Genomic DNA, 22730 nt, shown 5'->3' with positions numbered 1-22730 from the left:
AATAAATCCATACTTTTCACCTTGAGTAACTCAATTAGTTAGGGACTGCATGAACATTTTTTAGATCTAGCTGCATGAAATCTGTGGTAGAGTCCCTGTTCTCCATTCATCTTTGCATCCACCACTCTGCAGTGTGCTTTTGCAACCCCTCTCTCACCCCTTGGAACTTGGCCAGCCTTAGGACTTGCCTTGGCCAGATGAATGAGGTGAAATTGACGATGTGTCAGACTCTTGCATGCTTCTTCTCTGTTTATCCCCTGTGTGAAGGAGCTTAGCTAGTCTGATGGAGTTGAGAGATCATGTAAAGAAAATTTAAGTTGTCCAAAGAGAAGCCATTCTAGACTAGTCTATATTCAGATGGCCCCCATACATGGGAGAATGTCCAGTCAAGATCAGCAGAGCTGCCAATCTGGTCATGGATTAATGAATGAGCCCAGCTCAGACTAGAAAAATAGCTCAGCTGTACCATAGATTTGTGAGAACAGTATTTGCTTATTATTATAGCATTTAGAAATCTTTAAAGCTTGTTGAATATTAACTAGTTAAATAGTACAGTGCTATTTATAGAGGCAGAGACTTTTTTAAAAAGTACTAACTTTAGCTGTCACTGTAATCTATAAAAATGTCTTTTGCTTAGTTCTGAGATTAGGTAGCTGGTAAATCCCAAGCCAGTTTTCCCCCTTAACTTTAAACAGTCTCTTAAGACACGATTAGTGTCACTGCTGCTGATCTATCCAACCTGGAGGAGTAGGGACCATGTCTCCCTTTCTAACCACTGTTTAGTCAGCATGTTCCTAATTATCTGTTGTACAAAATCACTCTACAAATATTTGCTGAATGAATGAATGTTGAATGGCCTTCTTGAGCAAGAGCACTACTTCTAGGGAAACCTGATTAATATTCAAAATGTCTCAATATTTTGGAAAGCATTTTTATCTTTTCAGAAGCAATTTAAAAATACACTTGTTTTGACTCCTGGGAAAAAAATTTTTTTTTACCCTTTTCTACAAATGATAGTGCTTCAGTGAAAAATGAAAATGCATTTATAAATGCAATAATATGAAAGTGGTAAAGAATCTGCTTGCCAAGCAGCAGGTGTGGGTTTGGTCCCTGTCTTGGGAAGATCCGCTGGAAAAGGAAATGGCAACCCACTCTAGTATTTGTGCCTGGGAAATCCCATGGACAGAGTAGCCTGGTGGGCTACAGTCCATGAGGTTGCAAAGGAGTTGGGCACAACTTAGCAAGTAAACAACAGTAAGTCAAAGATGGTGTCAGTAAGAATCACCCTTGTTAATTATTGGCATCTTTGAGATGCGAACTTTCAGCTTTTGTCTGATGGTTGAAGGTGATTGTGCACCTACTCATCTCTTTCTTTTTATGAGAGATCCTTGTGAGCAAGGCCACAGATTTGAAAATGGCAATGTGAATTTTGAATTTAGATTCTATAATCCATCCATCCAGTCATTGGAAGGACTGATGTTGAAGTTGAAATTCCAGTATTTTGGTGATCTGATGTCAACAGCTGACACACTGCAAAAATCCCTGATGAAGGAAAAGATTGAGAGCAGAAGGAGAAGAGGGCATCAGGATGAGATGGCTGGATGGCATCACTGATGCAATGGACATGAACTTGGGCAAACTTTGGGAGATGGTGAGGGACAGAGAGGCCTGGACTGCTGCAGTCCATGGGGTTGCAAAGAGTAGGACATGACTGAACAACAATACATCCATGGCTCACAAATCTTGGGGTGGGGAGAGCAAAATTGTTATTATACCTTGACCAAGTGCTGAGGCTCTATCACACCAAGATTCAGCTATAGTCTAAAGTGAAGGGGACAGAAAAAAGAAATCAAATACTTTTATATTTTCTTATTAGAAGAGAATCATTCACTGAAAATCTGGAAGAAATTTTCTAAATTGATGTTTTAAAAGAAACTTAACTCACAAAATTCATTAGAAAAACAATGCCTGCCAAATGTGAGATCAATATTTGTAAGGTATAAATAGAATCACTTGGTATATGTCCAGGACAACTTTTTAGAGCATGCAATAAAAATTTAATAAATGGTAATCTAGAGGCAGGAACAAGGTTATTTATCAGGTTGGCCAAGATGTTTCTTTGATTTTTAAGTATAAATAAAAGACATTTTTCATTTTCACCAAGTACTTTACTGAACAACATATTCACCATTTTGTTCCACTACCTTCTGGCATTTTCCAGGCAACTTCATAATTCCTTCTTCCCAAAACTTTTTATCTTTTTGAGCAAAGAACTGTTCGAGGTTCCTTTTATACATGGGGAATTGAAATTTTTTCCATTAAGACAATTTTGTAAAGACCAAAATAAATGGAAATTCGAAGGTACAATGTCTGGTGAATACAGCAGATGAATTGGAGCTTCCAAGCCAAGGTAAAACAGTTTTTGCTTGGTCATCAAAGCAAGCTTGCCATTTTGGGTCTTCCTCATGGAAGATTATGGTTTTCTGTTCACTAATTTTGGACGTTTTTCGACAAGTGCCACTTCAGTTGGACTCACTGGGAGCAGTGCTTGTTGGAATTAATCATTTGGTTTTCCAGGAGCAGCTCATAATAGAGGACTCCTTTCCAATCCCACCGTACACACAAAATCACCTTTGGTTGATGACTGGCCTTTAGTGTGGTTGTTGGTGGTTCATTTTGCTTGCCCCACCATCTCTTCTGTTCCACCTTACTGTACAGCATCTGCTTTTCATTGCCTGTAACAGTTTGTTTTAAAAACAAAACATTTTTGTTACATTTCAAAATGGAGTATTGCATGTGGAAATATGGTCAACATAACCAAGCTGGTGCAAATGATTTTCAGTGCTTGATTTGGATATTTTGAGTATGTTGGCTCTCTCTTGTGTAGTATAACACTGACCATTCTCAATTAATGTCTCGACTTAATCATTGATTTCAACTGGTCTACCAGACCACGGAGCATCATCCAGTGAGAAATCTCCAGCATGAAACTTCTCAAGCCACTTTCAACACATTCAAATCTGTCACAGCATCTTCTCCATACAATGCAGATCTTGTTTTGCACTTCATTTCTTTTTACCTTTCTTGAAATAGTAAAGCATAATATGTCAAAAATGTTGTTTTCCCTTCCATCTTCAGTATTAAAATGATTCCACAAAAATTCACCAGTTTTGATAAAAAAAAATGCATGCTGATATGACATCTGTCAACAATGAAAATCTAGCAAAATTATTTCAAATGAAATTAAAGACTTAGTTAAAATAACTAAGCACGACTAAAACCAACTTACAGAAAAACGTGAAGGAATGTTTGACCAACCCTATTCTTCAGCACCTTGCTCACATGGAGGAGGCAGAGTATGTTGTAGACTGTGTACCTGCTCAATATCCCAGGCTGTCTCCAGAAGATGGTGATTTGTAAATAAGAAAGTTGATGAGATCCCAGGATGGCCCATTGGACGCAGGGGGTCATTTATCTGCCCAAAGGCCCGGTCCAATCAGAACCACGTGATGCCTTTCCAAACATTCTCTAGTCACTATGGCAATCTGACTTTCATCAGGATAGCAAGCATTCTTTATTCCTCTACCCTCAAGAAAGAATTAATGTATGGGACAAAAATCATACTTAATGTTTTTAATTTAATTTTTAATATTTTATTTGAAAAATACAACTCACAGCAGAGAACTATTTCTTCCCCTACTGCTCTTTCACAAAGGAAACTGCATGGTAAATGTAACTGAGATATTTGGCTAGGATAGATCCTGAGAAAAGAGAGGCCCAGTTAGAAGTGAAATAGACAAAGTCTGTCAAAGAAGGTTCACCTCTCTTTTAACATAAAAGATCCTTTTAGATACTCTTAGGAATCAGATAAAACATGTGCAGAATTTCTGCCATGCAAACAGAGACTACTGAAATTTTCAGGCTGACCAATTGATACTGACCTGGGCCCCAAGTAAGTAGAATAAAAAGATGTCTTTATCAGAAAGATATGTGTTTGCCTGCTTTTACTAGACTATATATACACATATTTACAAATGAGTATTTTTTTAATGTGTTTTCATTATTCTCAGTAACAGCATCATGGTTAAGGGCTCTTTGCTGACTTCTTGCCCTAGGCATGTGTATCTTTTTATTCTTCTGAATTTCCTTCATGGCAGGATCATTCATTACATAATCTTGGGTCCATGACATTTATATTTACGATGACATTACAGGTTTAAATCTGGATTTCTGAGGAATTTTTAACTCCTGCATTCAGACCAGGTTTAGCAAGGTACAAATATATATATAAGGCTTCCAACAAGAAAAGTGTGACTAATTCCTTGAAGACTGATGCTAGAACTGAGAAAATAGACCTCTTTAAGTGTTACTGGTAATCCTGCCTCCTAAAATATTATGATCATTTCCTCCACTTTTATTTCCAGTAAGTGAATCCTCCACCACTGTTATTGCCTTAAAAAAAATCTTTAAAGAGTGTCAAGGCTTTCCAAGCTTTTTAGTATTCTAAATTTCCTCCAGAACTGAACTTGCTACAGAAGTCTGAAAGGTAGAAATAGGAATTTTCTGCTTTTCTGGTCCTACTTTAAGTAGTTTAAATCCTACAGTGATGAAAAGAGTAAGTTATGTCTATTTTGAGAGTAATGGAGAAGTCTTTTACTTTTTGATTTCTGTTACAATTGCATAAAAACTTAAAAATTTATGTCCTTTAGTTTTGTCAAGGTTAAGAAGAATCTTTTCAATCAATTACTCACATAAGACGAAGCTACTCTGTGTAGCTTTGAAAATCATAGTTATTGTTGAGGAATATGTTGAATGGTTTTGTCATAGTCCAATTTATTTTCCTTATGTTATAACTTTCATTCTTGATTCCACATGTTCAGTGTAAGGGATGCCCCTCAGGGCCTCTCCTGAGGGGTGGGGTTAGGGCATGGGTGGGAGGGCTGCAGGAGAGACAGCTGATTGAGGTTTTGACTTTACAAAGACCTCACATCTAGATTCTTGACATTTTTTTTTTTATTTTATTTTTTTTCTTTTAAATTTTATTTTTAAACTTTACATAATTGTATTAGTCTTGACATTATTTTTAAATAAGATTATAAATTGATTAGTATATTGTATTTTGAAAAGTGTTTACCCTTAAAACACTAATACCACATGACTTTTATAACTTTATTTGGACATTTTTTCATTTTTTTGACATATAGGTGATTGCCCAGGACTCCACTGACCACTGAAAGGCCTCGCTGTGTCCAGATGATATGGCAGCTGTGGCATATTTACAAAGAATGCTAAATCTGAATTTAAACTTTAACTGCCTCATCCTAGTTGTGTGGAGTTGGGCACATTATTTACCCTGCCTTGTCTTTATTTTTCTCATCTGTAACACTAAAGCCAAACTCTTAACGGTTTACCTGGGGCTATTGTGAGGATTTGGGATTACAAAGAGTTGGACTGAGCAACTTTCACTTTTTTTCATTGTGAGGATTAGATGAAGTAACAAAGTACAGTATACTTTGTAAACTGTAAACTACTACAATTATGCAAAGCAAAATACATTGACTATATTTCTTGCATTTATATAATTTAATCTGCATTGTCTGGGGGTGATTCTTTTCTATTTAAATTATGTGGAAACTTGGACTAGCCAAAGAATGGAGCCTTTGACCACTCTTGAGATGGTTATCTGTGGAAAATTGTTCAATACATAGGTACGATTGCTGGATTCAGTCACTTAGACTATCCTAAACACTGCCTGCATTCAAAAACTACAAGTCAACAATTAAATCACGATTGTCAGGAACAAAAATCCAAATAAATAATTTTTAATTATGATACATTACTTATTACAGTAAAAATTGGCATTTTCACCTTCAAAAGCAGAAGCACCAGTCTTAGAATTTATAGTATGAATGGTATTTTAAGTGAAATATAGCATAATATTATGTGCAAACATTATTTTAGTATAGAACATACTTTCTAAAAGTAAAGTAATTTCACACACTGAAATCTGTTAGAATGGAAATAAGGTCATGCTGAATAATGAAATAAAAACCCCCATGACTTTCAAAGTCCACTTCGAATGAAATATGGTATGCTGCCAAATAGAAGATACATGATAAATTAAAAAGCTTAACTAGCTCAAAGTGGAGGGACATCTCACACAAATATGACTTGTATAGAGGTTTCTTTTCACTTAGTCTCAGTGATTCTGTGAGAAATTAAAATGAATGTTTTATTTCAGAATTAATTTTTATTCATTGGTCATCACTTTTTTATTGAACACCTACCTACTCTGTGTGAGGCTTTGTTGTAGGTTTAGGGGAGACAGAGAAGAAAGACACAGTCCTGCCCTTGAGGAGCTCACAGTCTAGTGGGGGAAACAGATAAGGTGACACTGGTTTTTAAATTATAAAAATGATTAGACAACTTTATAAACCTTTTTTGTCATCAAACACACTTTGGGTGTTACGAATGAATGGTGACAAGGGATGATGTCCAATGCAGTGAGAGACCATTTGCTTCAATATCATGTGACTTCTGCGAAGGCAGTGATGTGGTTCTGCAAAAAGAAAAAGGAATTACAAAATCAGAGTCTTGGGAAAACTGGCTTCGTAAAAGATTTTGGTGTTTTTACAAATAATCAGTAGCCTTATATAAAGTTGTAGCCCAGATACGCTTAAATTGCAAAAACATTCAGCATTATTCAAATGAGTTGCATATATTATTATATCAATTTAGCTACTAATTATATATTTTATCCAATATTCTTAATTAACCAAATAGAGGAAAATGTTATACCTGCCTTATTCAAAATTAACACTGAAATTTGGAGAGATAAATATGGTAATGCCAGACATGTTAATATTCTGTTCAGCGTTAATGGAATTTTAATGCTGCATGTTGGAGTTTCAGATTAATTGCTCCCTGTGAGACAGATGGCATAGAAGGAGTGGTGAAATGTTCAGACTGAAATGGCATTTGCTAGCTGACAAAGATCTACTTTAAACACTTCATTTTTGATGCATGAATCCAGACTACAGACTGCAATCTCTGTTGTTTACCTCAACCAGAGAATTCGTTGTAGAGACTTTTTTACAGTTTTTTTAAAGCAACTGAATTGTGTACAAAGGAACACTGAGGAATTGCTAATATTTAAATGGTTTCAGACATGCAATATAGCTGCTGAAATACTGCAGTGGAAATCGATATGACATAATTAATCATGCTACATATAGGTCATGTCAGGAGCTAACATAAATGACAGCCCAAACCAATAATAGCAGCATTACAAAAGGGTTTTACCATCAAATTACACGTTTAGAATGTTTTTCATTGTAGCTTTGACTCTTTATAAGTCAAAGATATCATAAATAGAATTTTACATAATGAACACATGCCATGAGATTTCTTCCATGTATGTGTGGCACTTTACAAGGTAAGGTGTTTTGAATAGCTAAAACATGTTTTGAATGTATGTGAATAAATTCATTTTCACTGAATCGAGGCATATTAACCACAACTAGAAGAATACCACTGATGACTGCTTAAGGCATTTTTTTCTAGGTCTTACCCACTTCAACCTACTAGAGAACAACAGTATCAGTAAGAATCAGTAGTGACCAGAGCATGTGGACCTTTTTACTAATTCCTGATAAGCCCTTAGAAAGTTTATTTAATTTCCCATTAAAAACAAAAAGTCCTGATAAAAATGTTGACTAATTCAGTGTCTCATCTCTAAGTTTTCTTGAGTATTCCTTCCAAAAGCACAAGCATGCCTTTAAGACAAAAGAGATCTTTCAGAGTTACAGATTGCACTAGGATAGAAAAAAGCCATAAGAACTGTGGAAACAGTATATCATAGTTTTATTTCTAGTGGCCCCACGGGGACTTGAAATCTGTGAACTGAAAAAATACAATTTAATACACAGTGTTTCAGTGCAAAACTGACAGGAATGTCACTCCTCCGGACAGGGCCCAGCACACAGTAATTTCTGGAAAGATGTTAAGTTATAAATGGAAGATTAATCAGTCTGTGGCAACTGGTGGGTAAAGAAAGTGAAGATGTGACACTGGAAAGAAATGAAAGGAGGTTTAAACAAGGGAGAGAAAACAGATGTTGCTCCAAAGGCCACTGGCCTAGGTATCAATGTGCTCTTACCCTAAATAATAATGTACACGAGGCTCATTAAATTTACTAACGATGATCCTAAGTGAAGGGACCATCTCCCTGGAAAGCAGAACTGAAATACACTAAAGGAAAGTGAAAGTGAAGTCGCTCAGTCGTGTCCGACTCATATGCGACCCCGTGGACTGTAGCCCACCAGGTTCCTCCGTCCATGGGATTCTCCAGGCAAGAATACTGGAGTGGGTTGCCATTTCCTTCTCCAGGGGATCTTCCCAACCCAGGGATCAAACTCAGGTCTCCTGCATTGCGGGCAGACACTTTAACCTCTGAGCCACCAGGGAAGAAATACACTAAGTCCCCCACAAATGAATGAGTTCTGTTCTGAGAGCGGGTTCATAAGTCCGACAATGTTAGCCTAGGTAGCCAAATAACATGATCAGCTATATAGTACTGTACTGTAACACTGTAACTGTAATACTTTTCACACAAATAATACATAAAAAACAAACAAAAAATAAAAAAATTTAATTTTACAGTACAGTACCTTGAAAAGTATAGTAGTATGGTATAACAGTTGGCACTTCTTAGCAGTACCAGCTATGTCACCAATGCTTCTGGACATCCTGGGCTTGAAATAAAGAAACTGTACTTCTGTACTCTATATAGTACTGTAAAGTACACAAATGCACAACCACTTGCAGAGGATACACACACGTGACAATGTACGCCAGACACATGAACTAACTTATGTGACTGGACATGAGAATGCACATTTGCATCTTTGAAAATTAGAAACTTTCATATGTAGGGGACTTCCTGTATTAAAAGACCTTAATAAAGCCAAGAAAGTAACAGAAACAAATCACTGGTAATCAATGCAAGGGAGAAAACAAGCAGAGGAAAAACCAAGTGACAGGTAAAAAAGCTGGAGAGGGACAAAGACTGTGCAGTGACTGTAGGGAGAGCATATAAATTTTCATCTAAACCTGGGCTTGAAAGTGAAAGTGAAAATCGCTCAGTTGTGTCCAACTCTTTGCGACCCCATGAACTATACCATCCATGGAATTCTTCAGACCAGAATACTGGAGTGGGTAGCCTTTCCCTTCTCCAGGGGATCTTCCCAACCCAGGGATCGAATCCAGGTCTCCTGCATTGCAGGCGGATTCTTTACCAGCTGAGCTTCCTTGTGGCTTAAACTGCTGCTGCTACTGCTGCTAAGTCGCTTCAGTTGTGTCTGACTCTGTGCGACACATAGATGGCAGCCCACCAGGCTCCCCCGTCCCTGGGATTCTCCAGGCAAGAACACTGGAGTGGGTTGCCATTTCCTTCTCCAATGCATGAAAGTAAAAAGTGAAAATGAAGTTGCTCAGTCGTGTCTGACTCTTAGCGACCCCATAGACTGCAGCCCACCAGGCTCCTCCGTCCATGGGATTTTCCAGGCAAGAGTACTGGAGTGGGGTGCCATTGCCTTCTCCGGTTGCTTAAACTGGGGCCGTCCCAAATACGGATAAAAGGTCACCTTAGAAACAAGGCATTGCATAGATAAGTGTAAGTGAGCTATTAAGATCTAGATTTTGCCATTTAAAAGCACATTTTGGTGACCACTAGATCTTCTTTTCACTGTTTATAAATTCCAAGCAATAGTACCCCTTTCTTTATGCTAAGTCATAACCAGGTTAAATTCAAGGGTAACTGTGGTTCCAGATTGACTCCACTTTTAGATCCCAGGACTCTGGGGAAAAGCCTGCTTTTTCTAATCAGTACCCTTACACTTTCACATCAGACTTAAGTTCTAACCTCTGAGATGGCTTTACCTACTTGGCTGGAATCAAAAGGATTCTGCTCAGGACTTATCACTTAAAGGTGGTAGTTAGAGAGAGAAACAGATGAAAAGAAAACAACGAAGTGACTATGCGTAGGGAAGAAAACATTAAAGGGAAATTTAATAATAATTTCCAAGTACATGAAAGGAGTGGACAGAGAGCACAGGGGCCATCTGTTCATTAATTTCACTAACAGCAAACAAACCCAAATCGTAGAATGAAAGAGATGGACTATTAACCTCAGTAGGCTTTAAGAAATAAGATGAATTCTCTTCTAGCCCAGGAATAGTTTTTTCCTGAAAGAATCTAGAGAAAGGACAAAGTAAAATCCTTATCATCTATAAAACTGTATGATTCTCTATTATAACAATTACATGTATGTAACTGCATGATTTGAAATATTCAAATGGTATGATTCCTATGCAGGAAGATATGTTCCTCACTTCCCCATCAGCATTTTTTTTAGTAATATTAAAAAAATCAGAATTGCACTTAATATTTTCAGTTCCCCTGAATGAGTCAAACTAGGTGACAAGGGGTTTTGCCTTTTAATCTGGTTGAATTCTTTATATGCAATATTAAATCTTATTAGTAGACAGGGCAAACTTTCAGTAGGCAAACTAAACATTCATGCACAGAAGCTTAATTCAGAGTCTTAAGAAGAAAGTGGTCATACAATTCATCAGTGCAATTACACACACAGAGGTGTACAGAGAAGTTAACAGAGCTTGAGTCCAAAGCGCTGAAGATTAGAATATGTTATACTCATTAGAAAGTGTTCATTCAAGTCCACAGCAAGTCAGTGAGCAAAATACTGAATCCAGTCCTTGAGTGCAGAGGTCCCATGGAAAAATAAGTACTTGTTTCTGAAAAGTAGTTTTGGATTCTTAAATTTGATAAACTCTAAGTCCCTAGTATGTCAATTTTTGAAGCTTTAAGTTCCATGTTAAAAATCTTGATTTTTCTATTTATCCTATATCCCATTTGTATAAATTATACTTTGGAATTTTAAAGTTACTTAAAACAAAATTGTTATTTATGACATGAAATTTGGCAATAACTTGCTACTTAGTGAGATCTACCACTCACCATTTTTCCTCGAAAAAATACAGGGAGATGCAAAAACAGCACTTCAGATAAGAAAACAAAAAATGTTACTACTATCAAGGGCTATTTGATTGAGGAATGCTAAGTTACCATTAATGAGTGAAATATCAGTGATAAACCAAAATATATTTGAACAATAAATAATAAAAATAACAATAATAACCAAAATGATCTAGTATCTAGATCCCTTCTGGTTATAATGGAAACTTGCACAGAAGGACACACATTTTGTATTTGCCTTAGCTTTGCAACTCAATTTTAACACCAGTGCGCGCGAGCGCACATACGTTTATTGCCTTAATTGAAGGTGTTCACAGTGGCTGATTCCCATTATCCAGCTGAAGAGTCTTGCGAGACAATCTTTAAAGGACCTTCCCTGTGAATTTTCTTCTTGACCATTCTCAATGGGTTGGATTCGGGACACCTACAAAATGTATTTTATATATTATTTCAGTGTTTAAGTATTGACTTACTTGGATAAAGCACTCGTCTATTTAAAAGCCGATGTTATATTGCTGGACCAAATGAGCTTAAATACTGTTGAGCTTAAATACTGTTCCATTTCTTTCTTTCTGGATGATTATAAACAGCTTTTGGCTTTTAATTGGAAGTTATCAGCAATCAGCTTTTATGTTAAATATAAAATGGGATCTGTGCATATGGTATCTTGAATTCAGTGATTTGTGTCTTCACTCTATTGGTAAGGAAGCCGTGGGACACAGTGGATGCTGCGGTCAGGTAGTGTGAATGGCAAGTGTCTGAAGGTGGGCTCTGTAGCAACTGACATTTTCACAAGCAGTTTAATCTTTCAGAGATCTGGCTTTCTTATCTGTAAAGTGGAAATAATAATACATATTTGAATGGATTTTGATTAGGATTAAATGGGATGATATGCACAAAGGTCCTCATCTCTCTACACAAACATATTATGGTTGTCCATAAAAGCCAGAAGCAAGACAAAAAGTAAAAAAGAGGAAGAAAAAGACAGAGAACAAAGAAGTTTTTTATAATTGGTCGGAATTCCAGGATGCTATAGTCTACAATTCTAATATCCAAACGAGCTTTAAAACCCAAATGTTTCTTTTTGGTGCAAGCTCATTTGGTGGTGTTTCTTACCACCATTGGTGAATTCCCTGTGAGGCAATTTGTACTCTGCTGTGCTGCAGAAATATCCATCTTTGATTACAAAGGGATGCTCAAGATCCTGCTTGTGTAACAATACACGGTATTTTCTCCTAAAATATAAAATAGTTGAATCCTGAGAAACATCTAGCACTAATGATTTAGGATACGGAACCACAGTCCTATAACCAACAATTGTTACAGATACAGCCTACGTTTTACCAGGGGAAGGTAGATGGATGTCATATTCCCAAATACTGGCCATCTTTATTTTGCTATTTGCTTCTTCCTTCATTCACCATGTCCTCTGATGAGGCAAAATGAAAAGGAGAAGAGAGAGGAAGAAAAGCAGTCATGTATGAAGTGTGTGCTCTAAGATTCAACTCCATCACAGTAGGTTATCCTCCTGGTACAGCCTGAAGTTGGTATTTCAGAAAAGAGAAATGATGTTAAGTCCATCTAAGAAGAAATTACTAAAGAACTTCAAACTTGAGGCTATGAAACACTGTAAAGTTCATCCAAGCAATTTCTTGTTTTAAAAAGTTGGGGATGTGATGACACAAGAGCTAAAGATGACAGAACCAGAATTCTCTTGGGAAAGACAACTTTTTTGGAACCATTTCTTTCTTTTTTTTTTTTTTAATGGTGGTTCTGTTTCAATTTAGAATTTTATAATAGCTCTGAGTTTTGTTTCTTCTCAGGAATTTCCTTTTGGTACTATTTGGAGAAAGAGGCTAAAACACTCTCGGAGAGAATTGTTCCTCCCCAGAGAAAGGGGAAAACTCTAGGTGGCTTTCTCTGATAAGCTAATTAACCCAGAGGCAGGCCAAGCTTTTACTGGAGTATTAGCTATAGATCTTATGAAATATTTCCAAGTCCCAAGGAGCCAAAGAAACTTAAGGCTTTCCACAATGAATCTTTAGGAGCACGGGTTCTCTAATTGGCTGCATGTTGGAATCACCTGGGAGCTTTAAACAAATACTGAGGCAACTCTGGAGACTTGGATTTAATTGCTATGAGGCGTGGTCCGGTCAGCGGGATTTTTAAAGGCTCTCCAGATGATTCTAGTGTGCAGCTAATATTGAAAACTGTTTCAGAAATTCTGCACGCCCAGCTGGACCCACGCCAACCGCTGGCAACACGTCCAAATCACCTGAGGTGCCTGATACACGACCAATCCCCTGGCTCAAGCCCAGGGCTACTGGATCAGATTCTTGAGACTGCATTCGAGGAGTCTGGCCTTTTTTTTTTTTTTTTGAATGCTGCAAGTGATGGATTCCCTTTTACATCAGTCTGAGAACCACTGCCAAGAGGTGTGGAAAAGTGATCAGTTAGCAATGTGAGCACTGTCAGGTATAGACAATCAATTCTTTCTTTAAAATGCTATCACTTCTCTGGCAAACAGAGCATGGCCTACAAGAGCAGTAATATTGAATGTTTCTCAAAAAAATAAAATAAAATCTTTGTGTTCTAACACTTCTGGGAATAGCTGCACATTGCATTCCTTGTTGAGAGTTCACGGGGCATAAGGTGTTGAGAAGATTTGTAATAAACACTTATGTTTCATTTTAGCTCAGTTTCCCAATGTACTGACATGAAACTCCATGCAAGTCTATTAATACGAATGTGTTCATGTTATTTGGTGGATGTCGGTATCCCAGGACTCTATCTGAAGTTTTTTAACTTCCCTAATTCTAATGATTTGTCCAATACTTTTAGTCCACAGTCACAACTACGTGGTCAACCACCCATCCTATTTACCTCCTGGCCTATCTCCCTCATACAATAAATTTTCTCTGGCCATTCTGGAAATTTCCCAACCAATAGTTGTTTTCATCTGTTCTAGTCCATCTTACTCTTTCTCAATTTTATTTCTATTATGCTCATTCTGTAGTCAAGTTGAACATTCTTTGATGGCATCCTCAATTCTCTTGCCCTAGTACTCTTCTCTCACCTGCCAAACAAAATCTTGGTGTAAGCTGGTTCCTCTGTCTGGAACATTCTCTTCTCCCCTCTTTGGCTAACAGCCCTTCAGATCTCTATTTACAGGATGGCACCTCACTCCAATACTCTTGCTTGGAAAATCCCATGGACGGAAAATCCTGGTAGGCTGAAGTCCAAGGGGTCACTAAGAGTCGGGCACGACTGAGCGATTTCACTTTCACTTTTCACTTTCATGCATTGGAGAAGGAAATGGCAACCCACTCCAGTGTTCTTGCCTGGAGAATCCCAGGGATGGGGGAGCCTGGTGGGCTGCCGTCTATGGGGTCGCACAGAGTCAGACACGACTGAAGCGACTTAGCAGCAGCAGAAGCAGCAGCATCACTAAGTTTGGATAGGTCACCCTTTATATGCTCCTCTAACGTAACTATCATCACTCTGTTCTTATTAAATTATTTATAAATCTATAAGTAGAGACTCATGAGACTGTAAACTCATTCGTCCTGAGAAATGTACCATAGTGTTTCTTATTTGATATTTGTTACATGTTCCATAGGCTTCCCTTGCGGCTCAGATGGTAGAATCCGCATGCAATGCAAGAGACCTGGGTTTGATTCCCTGGATCAGGAACATCCCCTGGAGCTGTGCATGGCAATCCACTCCAGTATTCTTGCCTGAAGAATCCCATGGACAGAGAATTTACTGTACATCACAACTGATGATAAGAAATATAACTCACCCATGTACCCCTGCCTTGATTTACACTGATATTTTAATCTAACGAATGGCTTCTTATTTCTTTCTTTCCAACAAAGGTCCATCTAGTCAAAGCTATGGTTTTTCCAGTAGTCATGTATGGATGTGAGAGTTGGACTATAAAGAAAGCTGAGAAGCTGAAGAACTGATGCTTTTGAACTGCGGTGTTGGAGAAGACCTTTGAGAGTCCCTTGGACTGCAAGGAGATCCAACCAGTCCATCCTAAAGGAGATCAATCCTAGGTATTCACTGGAAGGACTGATGTTGAAGCTGAAACAAGCTGAGAAGCTGAAGAACTGATGCTTTTGAACTGTGGTGTTGGAGAAGACCTTTGAGAGTCCCTTGGACTGCAAGGAGATCCAACCAGTCCATCCTAAAGGAGATCAATCCTGGGTATTCACTGGAAGGACTGATGTTGAAGCTGAAACTCCAATACTTTGGCCACCTGATGCGAAGAGCTGACTCATTTGAAAAGACACTGATGCTGGGAAAGATTGAAGGCGGGAGGAGAAGAGAACGACAGAGGATGAGATGGTTGGGTGGCATCACCGACTCAATGGACATGAGTTTGGGTAAATTTAGGGAGCTGGTGATGGACAGGGAGGCCTGGCGTGCTGCAGAGTTGGACATGACTGAGTGACTGAACTGCACTGAACTTTTTAAAACACATTCAGTTCAGTTCAGTTCAGTTCAGTTCAGTCGCTCAGTCATGTCCGACTCTTTGTGACCCCATGAATCACAGCACGCCAGGCCTCCCTGTCCATCACCAATTCCTGGAGTTCACTGAGACTCACATCCATCGAGTTAGTGATGACATCCAGCCATCTCATCCTCTGTCTCCCCTTCTCCTCCTGTCCCCAGTCCCTCCCAGCATCAGAGTCTTTTCCTGAGTCAACTCTTCGCATGAGGTGGCCAAAGTACTGGAGTTTCAGCTTTAGCATCATTCCTTCCAAAGAAATCCCAAGGCTGATCTCCTTCAGAATGGACTGGTTGGATCTCTTTGCAGTCCAAGGGACTCTCAAGAGTCTTCTCCAACACCACAGTTCAAAAGCATCAATTCTTCGGTGCTCAGCTTTCTTCACATCCATACATGACCACAGGAAAAACCATAGCCTTGACTAGACGAACCTTTGTTGGCAAAGTAATGTCTCTGCTTTTGAATATGCTGTCTATGTTGGTCATAACTTTTCTTCCAAGGAGTAAGCATCTTTTAATTTCACGGCTGCAGTCACCATCTGTAGTGATTTTGGAGCCCAAAAAAATAAAGTCTGACACTGTTTCCACTGTTTCCCCATCTATTTCCCATGAGGTGATGGGACCAGATGCCATGATCTTCGTTTTCTGAATGTTGTGCTTTAAGCCAACTTTTTTACTCTCCACTTTCACTTTCATCAAGAGGCTTTTTAGTTCCTCTTCTCTTTCTGCCATAAGGGTGGTGTCATCTGCATATCTGAAGTTATTGATATTTCTCCCGGTAATCTTGATTCCAGCTTGTGATTTGCTAAATAAGTAGCCTAATACTACCTGACAGAGATGAATCAAAGGATGTGGGTAAAGGATCAACTGTATGATAAGTTCATATACAACCAAGAACTGATTAAAACTTATCTAAAAAACTTGCCTATTTGGGCTTGCCTGGTGCGTTAGTGGTGAGGAGTCTGTGCCGGAGACAAAGGTTCGAACCCTGGTTGGGAAGATTCCTCATGCTGCAGGAGCAACCAACCCTGTGCAGCATAACTATTGAGCCTGTGCTCTGGAGCCCGGGAGCCGCAACTTCTGAGCCCACGGGCTGCAACTACTGAAGCCTGCATGCCCTAGAGCCCATTCATACAAAGTCATGTGCATAAAGTTTTATATCAGATGTATTCATAATTGGGAAAAACTAGAACAGCTTATATAGCCCTCAATTGGTAAATAGATTTTAAAAAATGGTGGTACATCCACACAACAGAATACCACTCAGCAATAAAAAGGGAAGAAAAAGAAAACAGGTAAAAACATGAATGGATCTCAAATGCATTGAACAATATGCAAGAAGTCAGACTCAAAGGCTATATACTGAGTGAATCCATTTATATGACACCGTGGAAAAGGCAAAAGCATAGGAACAGAAAACATATTAGTTCTCGCTGGTGTTAGGAGATAAAGCAGGAGTTTGCTATCATTTTAGGGTGGTAGAAATGTCCTATAACTTGAATATGGTGATGGTTACATGATGGTAGGCATTTGTCAAAACTCACTAAAATGTATTATAAAAGGGAATTTTATAGGATGTAAATTATGCCTTTAATGAACTCTAATTAAAAAATTAGGACCATTAACCACTCCATAAATTAAGTCTAAAGGCCAGTGGTACCTAGAATTTGATTTGTCAGTTAGTGAAAGCGTTAGTCGCTCAGGTGTGTCTGACTCTTTGCAACCCCATGAGCTGTATAGCCTGGCAGGCTTCTCAGTCCATGGAATTCTCCAGGCAAGAATACTGGAGTGAGTAGCCGTTTCCTTCTCCAGGGATTGAACCTGGGTCTCCCATTGCAGGCAGATTCTTTACTGTCTGAGTCATCAGGAAAGCCCGGTTATTGAGTTATTATTTGAACAGTTGATTATTTCAGTCACAAAAGAAAGGCACAAAATAAATGTATGGAAAGATATTAAAAATATATAAATGAAAATGAGGTACTTCATTTATTTTTGACCTTTAAGATGTATGAAAATTATTAAGAACAATTCTCTTATTCTTAAGAACATTCTCTGTTGTTGGAGAAAACACTGGCTATTAAACCAAAAACCTTAAGAGTACTCATCGTTTTTTCCCCCTGGCATTTCCACTTCTATAAATATATCTTAAATAAGTTTTATTAATTGAACTTATAGATATGTCTATTTTGGAGATGTTTACCCCAGTATTGTTTATAATTGTGGGAACTTGGAAGTGGAAGCCATTCTCTATGCCTAATAGAGGTAATGGTTAATTTATATGGATGAAAACCTTTTCAATGTAATTCTGTAATACTGTATAGCACAGTGATTATGATTTTGAACTCTGCAGTAATAAACATGGAACATAAATCAAAAGTGGAAAATACAGTCCTATACTCCCGTCTCAGAACACAGGTTATATGACCTTGGGCAAATTACTTTTTTAAGTCTTTCTGAGAAAAATGAATAAGATATATTCAAATTATTTTTGTAAAAACTAAAATGATATGTTATGTTCTTTGCATAATTCCTGACACATATTAAGCTTTCACTGAAGATTTAGCTTTTACAGTTATGCCTGATATGCTTATATATTCATTGACCTGTGGCCATATTCACAATATACTGTTATGAGAGCAAAAGCAGGATCAGAAAAAAGCAGAAAAAAGCAGGATCAGGTAGGTCCTCTACCACACACAAACCCACCCACACACTCATGGGGCCTCGAGGCTATTTTAAGAAAATATTTCCAGTGATTACTGTGGTAGGATATGGATACTTTCTGTTTGTGTTTTGCTTCTCCAGATTTTCAAATTTTAAACAATATACCTGAATAACTTGTTGCTTCCTTAATAGAAACAATAAACCACAATAAAATGTGGTTATTTTGTAAGACAGGGAATGAAGTAATTGTTTATCTTCCTAGTTTCAGTCAAGTAGAATTTTACATTTTTCTCCTCCAAAAATGTTCATAGAGCCATGGTGCCCTGGATTGACTTTGAAGCCCTCCATAGAGTCCCAGGGACCGTCTAGCAAAAGGGAACCGATCTGAGAGAAGAGGAGAATGAATGCGTAGGAGCAGTTTTCCATGTGTAACTAACGATGTGTGCACTGAGAGGGATTTTTTTTTTAATCCATCATGGTTTTATTCTCTCCTTAACTAATGACTACATAAATCATATAATTTAAAAATGTAGTCATCAACCCTCTATTTATTAGTAAAACGAGATGAGATAGCTTGTTTATATTCAGAAGTAATTTACTGAAAAGAGGTTTTTATAATAGGCCTGTTAGGTAAGATTGAAAAAAAATCTATCTTTTATTCTTTGTGAAGTGTATTATCAGGTATACATAGTGTGGAGAAATAAATAATGGATACATGGAAGCACAAATAGGAAAAATAATTACATATGGCAAAGTAATATCAGTATATAATTACTTTTTTAAACTAAAATGTTGATGCCTGGTTGGAATTGTTAAGCCTGCATTTAAAATTGTCCTTTTTAAGCAAAATTAAACAAGTGAGAACAGAGTACAGCATGCAAACACTGATTTACTTCAAATATTTCTCATAAGTAATCAAACCTTAGATTGAGAAAAAAGCCCTAAAATATGAGGGTATTTAGTTCCACTAACTATTCCAATATCTGATCACTAATACAGTTGTTTTGACAAGATCCTATATAACATTTACATTACAGTTCAGCAGCTCTGTAAAACAAAGATTTGCATTCCAGAAAAGCAACTGAATCTCAAATAGATTGCCATCATTATTCAAGCACAACATTTTGAAACCTCAAAGGAATTTATCACAGACAGCACCGTAATGTATAATCATATTTGTTTTGGCAGGAAACCACAGGATTGTTTTGCTGTTGCTGTGACACTAATGTATGCAACATTTTATAGTATAATCTTTTCTGCCACATGTGCTATGCATGACATAGACAATCTGTATAAATGTTTAAATCCATGAAATATATCTATAAGGATAGGTATATATCTCTATATCTCTATCTATCTATTATCTATCTAGCTCCTGAAACACAATGAAAATCCTATTAAGGGAAGCATTATTGTTACAGGAGGGAACTAATGTTAAGCACCTACCATGTGCCAAGAAGTTCATTTGTGATCTGTTAATCCCATCAATCACTCCATAAGGAAATGATTATTATATCAATTTTTCAGAAAATGAGGAGAGGAGTATTCATGTAATCTCACCTAGTTTGACTAGCTATAATGTAGTCAAACCAAGCTTCAAACTGAAGATGCTTGCATGTGTGAGTGCCAGGTCACTTCAGTCATGTCTGATTCTATAACCCTATGGACTATAGCTCACAAGGCTCCTCTGTCCGTGGGATTTGCCATGCAAGAATACTGGAGTGGGTTGCCATGCCCTCCTCCAGGGGATCTTCCAGACTCAGGGATGGAGCCCTCGTTCCTGCTGCTCCTGTATTGCAGGCAGATTATCATTGAGTCACCAGGGAAGCTCTCAAGCTCAAGCTGCAAAAGCCTGTCTTTCCATCCTTCATCCACCCTAACTCTGCCTAAATTTCAACACAGGCTTCACTCTGATTTCTATGATTTTATAATCTGCAAAGCAATCAGTGTAAATGTCAACGCATGGCCTTTTCTGGGTCACCATGAATTCCCTTAGAATTTTCTTATCCATATAAATTTCCATTACAGTTGCCATTATTTTTGTTTAGTTGCTAAGTTGTGTCTGACTCAGTGACTCCATGGACTATAGCCCGCCAGACTTCTCTGTCCATGGTGTTCTCCAGGCAAGAATACTGGAATGGGTTGCCATTTCCTTCTCCAGGGGATTTTCCTGACCCAGGGATTGAACCTGTGTCTCCTGCATTGGCAGGTGGATCCTTTACCACTGAGCCACCTGGGAAGCACAGTTGCCATGAGAATTAAACATAACACAGAAGTTTCCATCTGTAATATTACACACTTCTTATGCCATTTCTAGATTTTTTGAGTTGTGATCAATGCTCACCACTTTCATTCCAGTGACGCTTCTGTTGATAAGGGAGTGCTTTCACACTACGAGCTTCTTGGGTAGTACAGGCTAGTAAAAAGTCCCTGTTTTGATGTACAAAACTGTAATCTGCAATCTTGTAAATTCTTTCTAGCATTACTTTCCCTTTCCTGTTGTAGGCAAAAGGGGATCACTTTTGGTTTAAATGATTAGATCACATAAACCTTAAAAAATATATATATAATGCAGAAAATTTTTTTCTCAAAAAGCATTTATTTCCTCTACCTGGCTCAATCCATTAAATGAATTCTCAGAGATATCTCAGAATAGCTGTAAGTGGCTATAGCAGCCTGTCCTATTAATACATGCCTTAACAAAACTAAAAAAAAAAAAAAGATATCAATTGCTCTTGGATCTACTGGAAATACTTCATTTTCTATCAAATCCCATACATCCTTATATTTATTTAAAACATTTTTTGTTCCCTTGCCATATAGTGTCCACTTCTTTAGATTTTGTTGTTTGGCATCAGTTAAAACTGATGATGCATAAGCATACATCATTTGAATGTGCTTACCTATGCAAATTTGAATGGTAGCCTTCTGCCTTAAGAGGGAGAACAAGCAGAGGGCAAGAGAGAGGATAAAAATAAAAGCACCTAGTGCTCTGCTGCTGGAATGAATGCAGCTTGACCCAGGAGGATCCCTCGAAGGAAAGAAGACAAGGAACTCCTTTTCTGTTCAGTTCAGTTCAGTTCAGTCCTCAGTCATGTCCAACTGTTTGTGACCCATGGACTGCAGCATGACAGGCCTCCCTGTCCATTACCAACTCCTGGAGTCTACTCAACTCACGTCCATTGAGTGGGTGATATGATCCAACCATCTCATCCTCTGTAGTCCCCTTCTCCTCCCGTCTTCAATCTTTCCCAGATCTGAGTCTTTTCCAATGAGGCAGTTCTTTGCATCAGGTGGCCAAAGTACTGGAATTTCAGCTTTAACATCAGTCCTTCCAGTGAAAACCCAGGACTGATCTCCTTTAGGATGGACTGGTTGGATCTCCTTGCAGTCCAAGGGACTCTCAAGAGTCTTCTCCAACACCACAGTTCAAAAGCATCAATTCTTCAGTGCTCAGCTTTCTTCATAGTCCAACTCTCACATCCATACATGACTACTGGAAAAACCACAGCTTTGACTAGATGGACCTTTGTTGGCAAAGTAATGTCTCTGTTTTTTAATGTGCTGTTTAGGTTGGTCGTAACTTTTCTTCCAAGGAGCAAGTGTCTTTTAATTTCATGGCTGCAATCACCATCTGCAGTGATTTTGGAGGCCCCCAAAATAAAGTCTGTTACTGGTTCCACTGTTTCCCCATCTATCTGCCATGAAGTGATGGGACCAGCTGCCATGATCTGAGTTTTCTGAATGTTGAGTTTAAAGCCAACTTTTGACTTTCACTTTCATAAAGAGGCTCTTTAGTTCTTCTTCGATTTCTGTCATAAGGGTGTTGTCATCTACATATCTGAGGTTATTGATATTTCTCTTGGCAATCTTGATTCCAGCCAGTGCTTCATCCAGCCCAGCATTTCTCATGATGTACTCTGCATATAAGTTAAATAAGCACGGTGACAATATACAGCCTTGACATACTCCTTTCCCAATTTGGAACTAGTCTGTTATTCCAGGTCCAGTTCTAACTGTTGCTTCTTGACCTGCATACAGATTTCTCAGGAGGCAGGTCAGGTCGTTTGGTATTCCCATCTCTTTCAGAATTTTCCACAGTTTATTGTGATCCACACAGTCAAAGGCTTTGGTATAGTCAATAAAGCAGAAGTAGATGTTTTTAGGGAACTCTTTTGCTTTTTTGATGATCCAGTGGATGTTGGCAATTTGATCTCTGGTTCTTCTGCCTTTTCTAAATCCAACTTGAACATCTGGATGTTCAGAGTTCACGTACTGTTGAAGCCTGGCTTGGAGAATTTTGAACATTATTTTGCTAGCGTGTGAGATGAGTGCAATTGTGCAGTAGTTTGAGCCTTCTTTGGCATTGCCTTTCGTTGGGATTGGAATGAGAACTGACCTTTTCTAGTCCTGTGGCCACTGCTGAGTTTTTCAAATTTGATGGCAAATTGAGTGCAGCACTTTCACAGCATCATCTTTCAGGATTTGAAATAGCT

General features: G+C 38.1%; 1 protein-coding gene across 2 annotated transcripts in view; it reads right to left on the bottom strand.

The window, feature by feature from the left end:
* Positions 1-5801: 5801 nt before the first annotated feature.
* PLPPR5 (phospholipid phosphatase related 5) overlaps positions 5802-22730 on the bottom strand; it is a 135969-nt gene continuing 119040 nt past the window's right edge. The window contains exons 6-7 of one of the 2 annotated variants that reach the window (XM_027536426.1): positions 11343-11479; positions 6473-6559 (exon numbers count right to left, since the gene is read on the bottom strand). In XM_027536426.1, coding sequence (XP_027392227.1) covers positions 11345-11479 — 135 coding nt within the window. In that variant the 3' untranslated portion in view covers positions 6473-6559; positions 11343-11344. Of the gene's footprint in view, positions 6560-11342; positions 11480-22730 lie in introns of both variants that reach the window. The other variant, XM_027536427.1, reaches the window with a different exon arrangement.

Source organism: Bos indicus x Bos taurus, chromosome 3 (genome assembly GCF_003369695.1).
Source record: "Bos indicus x Bos taurus breed Angus x Brahman F1 hybrid chromosome 3, Bos_hybrid_MaternalHap_v2.0, whole genome shotgun sequence".
Classification (NCBI taxonomy): Eukaryota; Metazoa; Chordata; class Mammalia; order Artiodactyla; family Bovidae; genus Bos; species Bos indicus x Bos taurus.
Note: the sequence above shows the minus strand (reverse complement) of the source record. Positions and strands in the feature narration are given on the sequence as shown.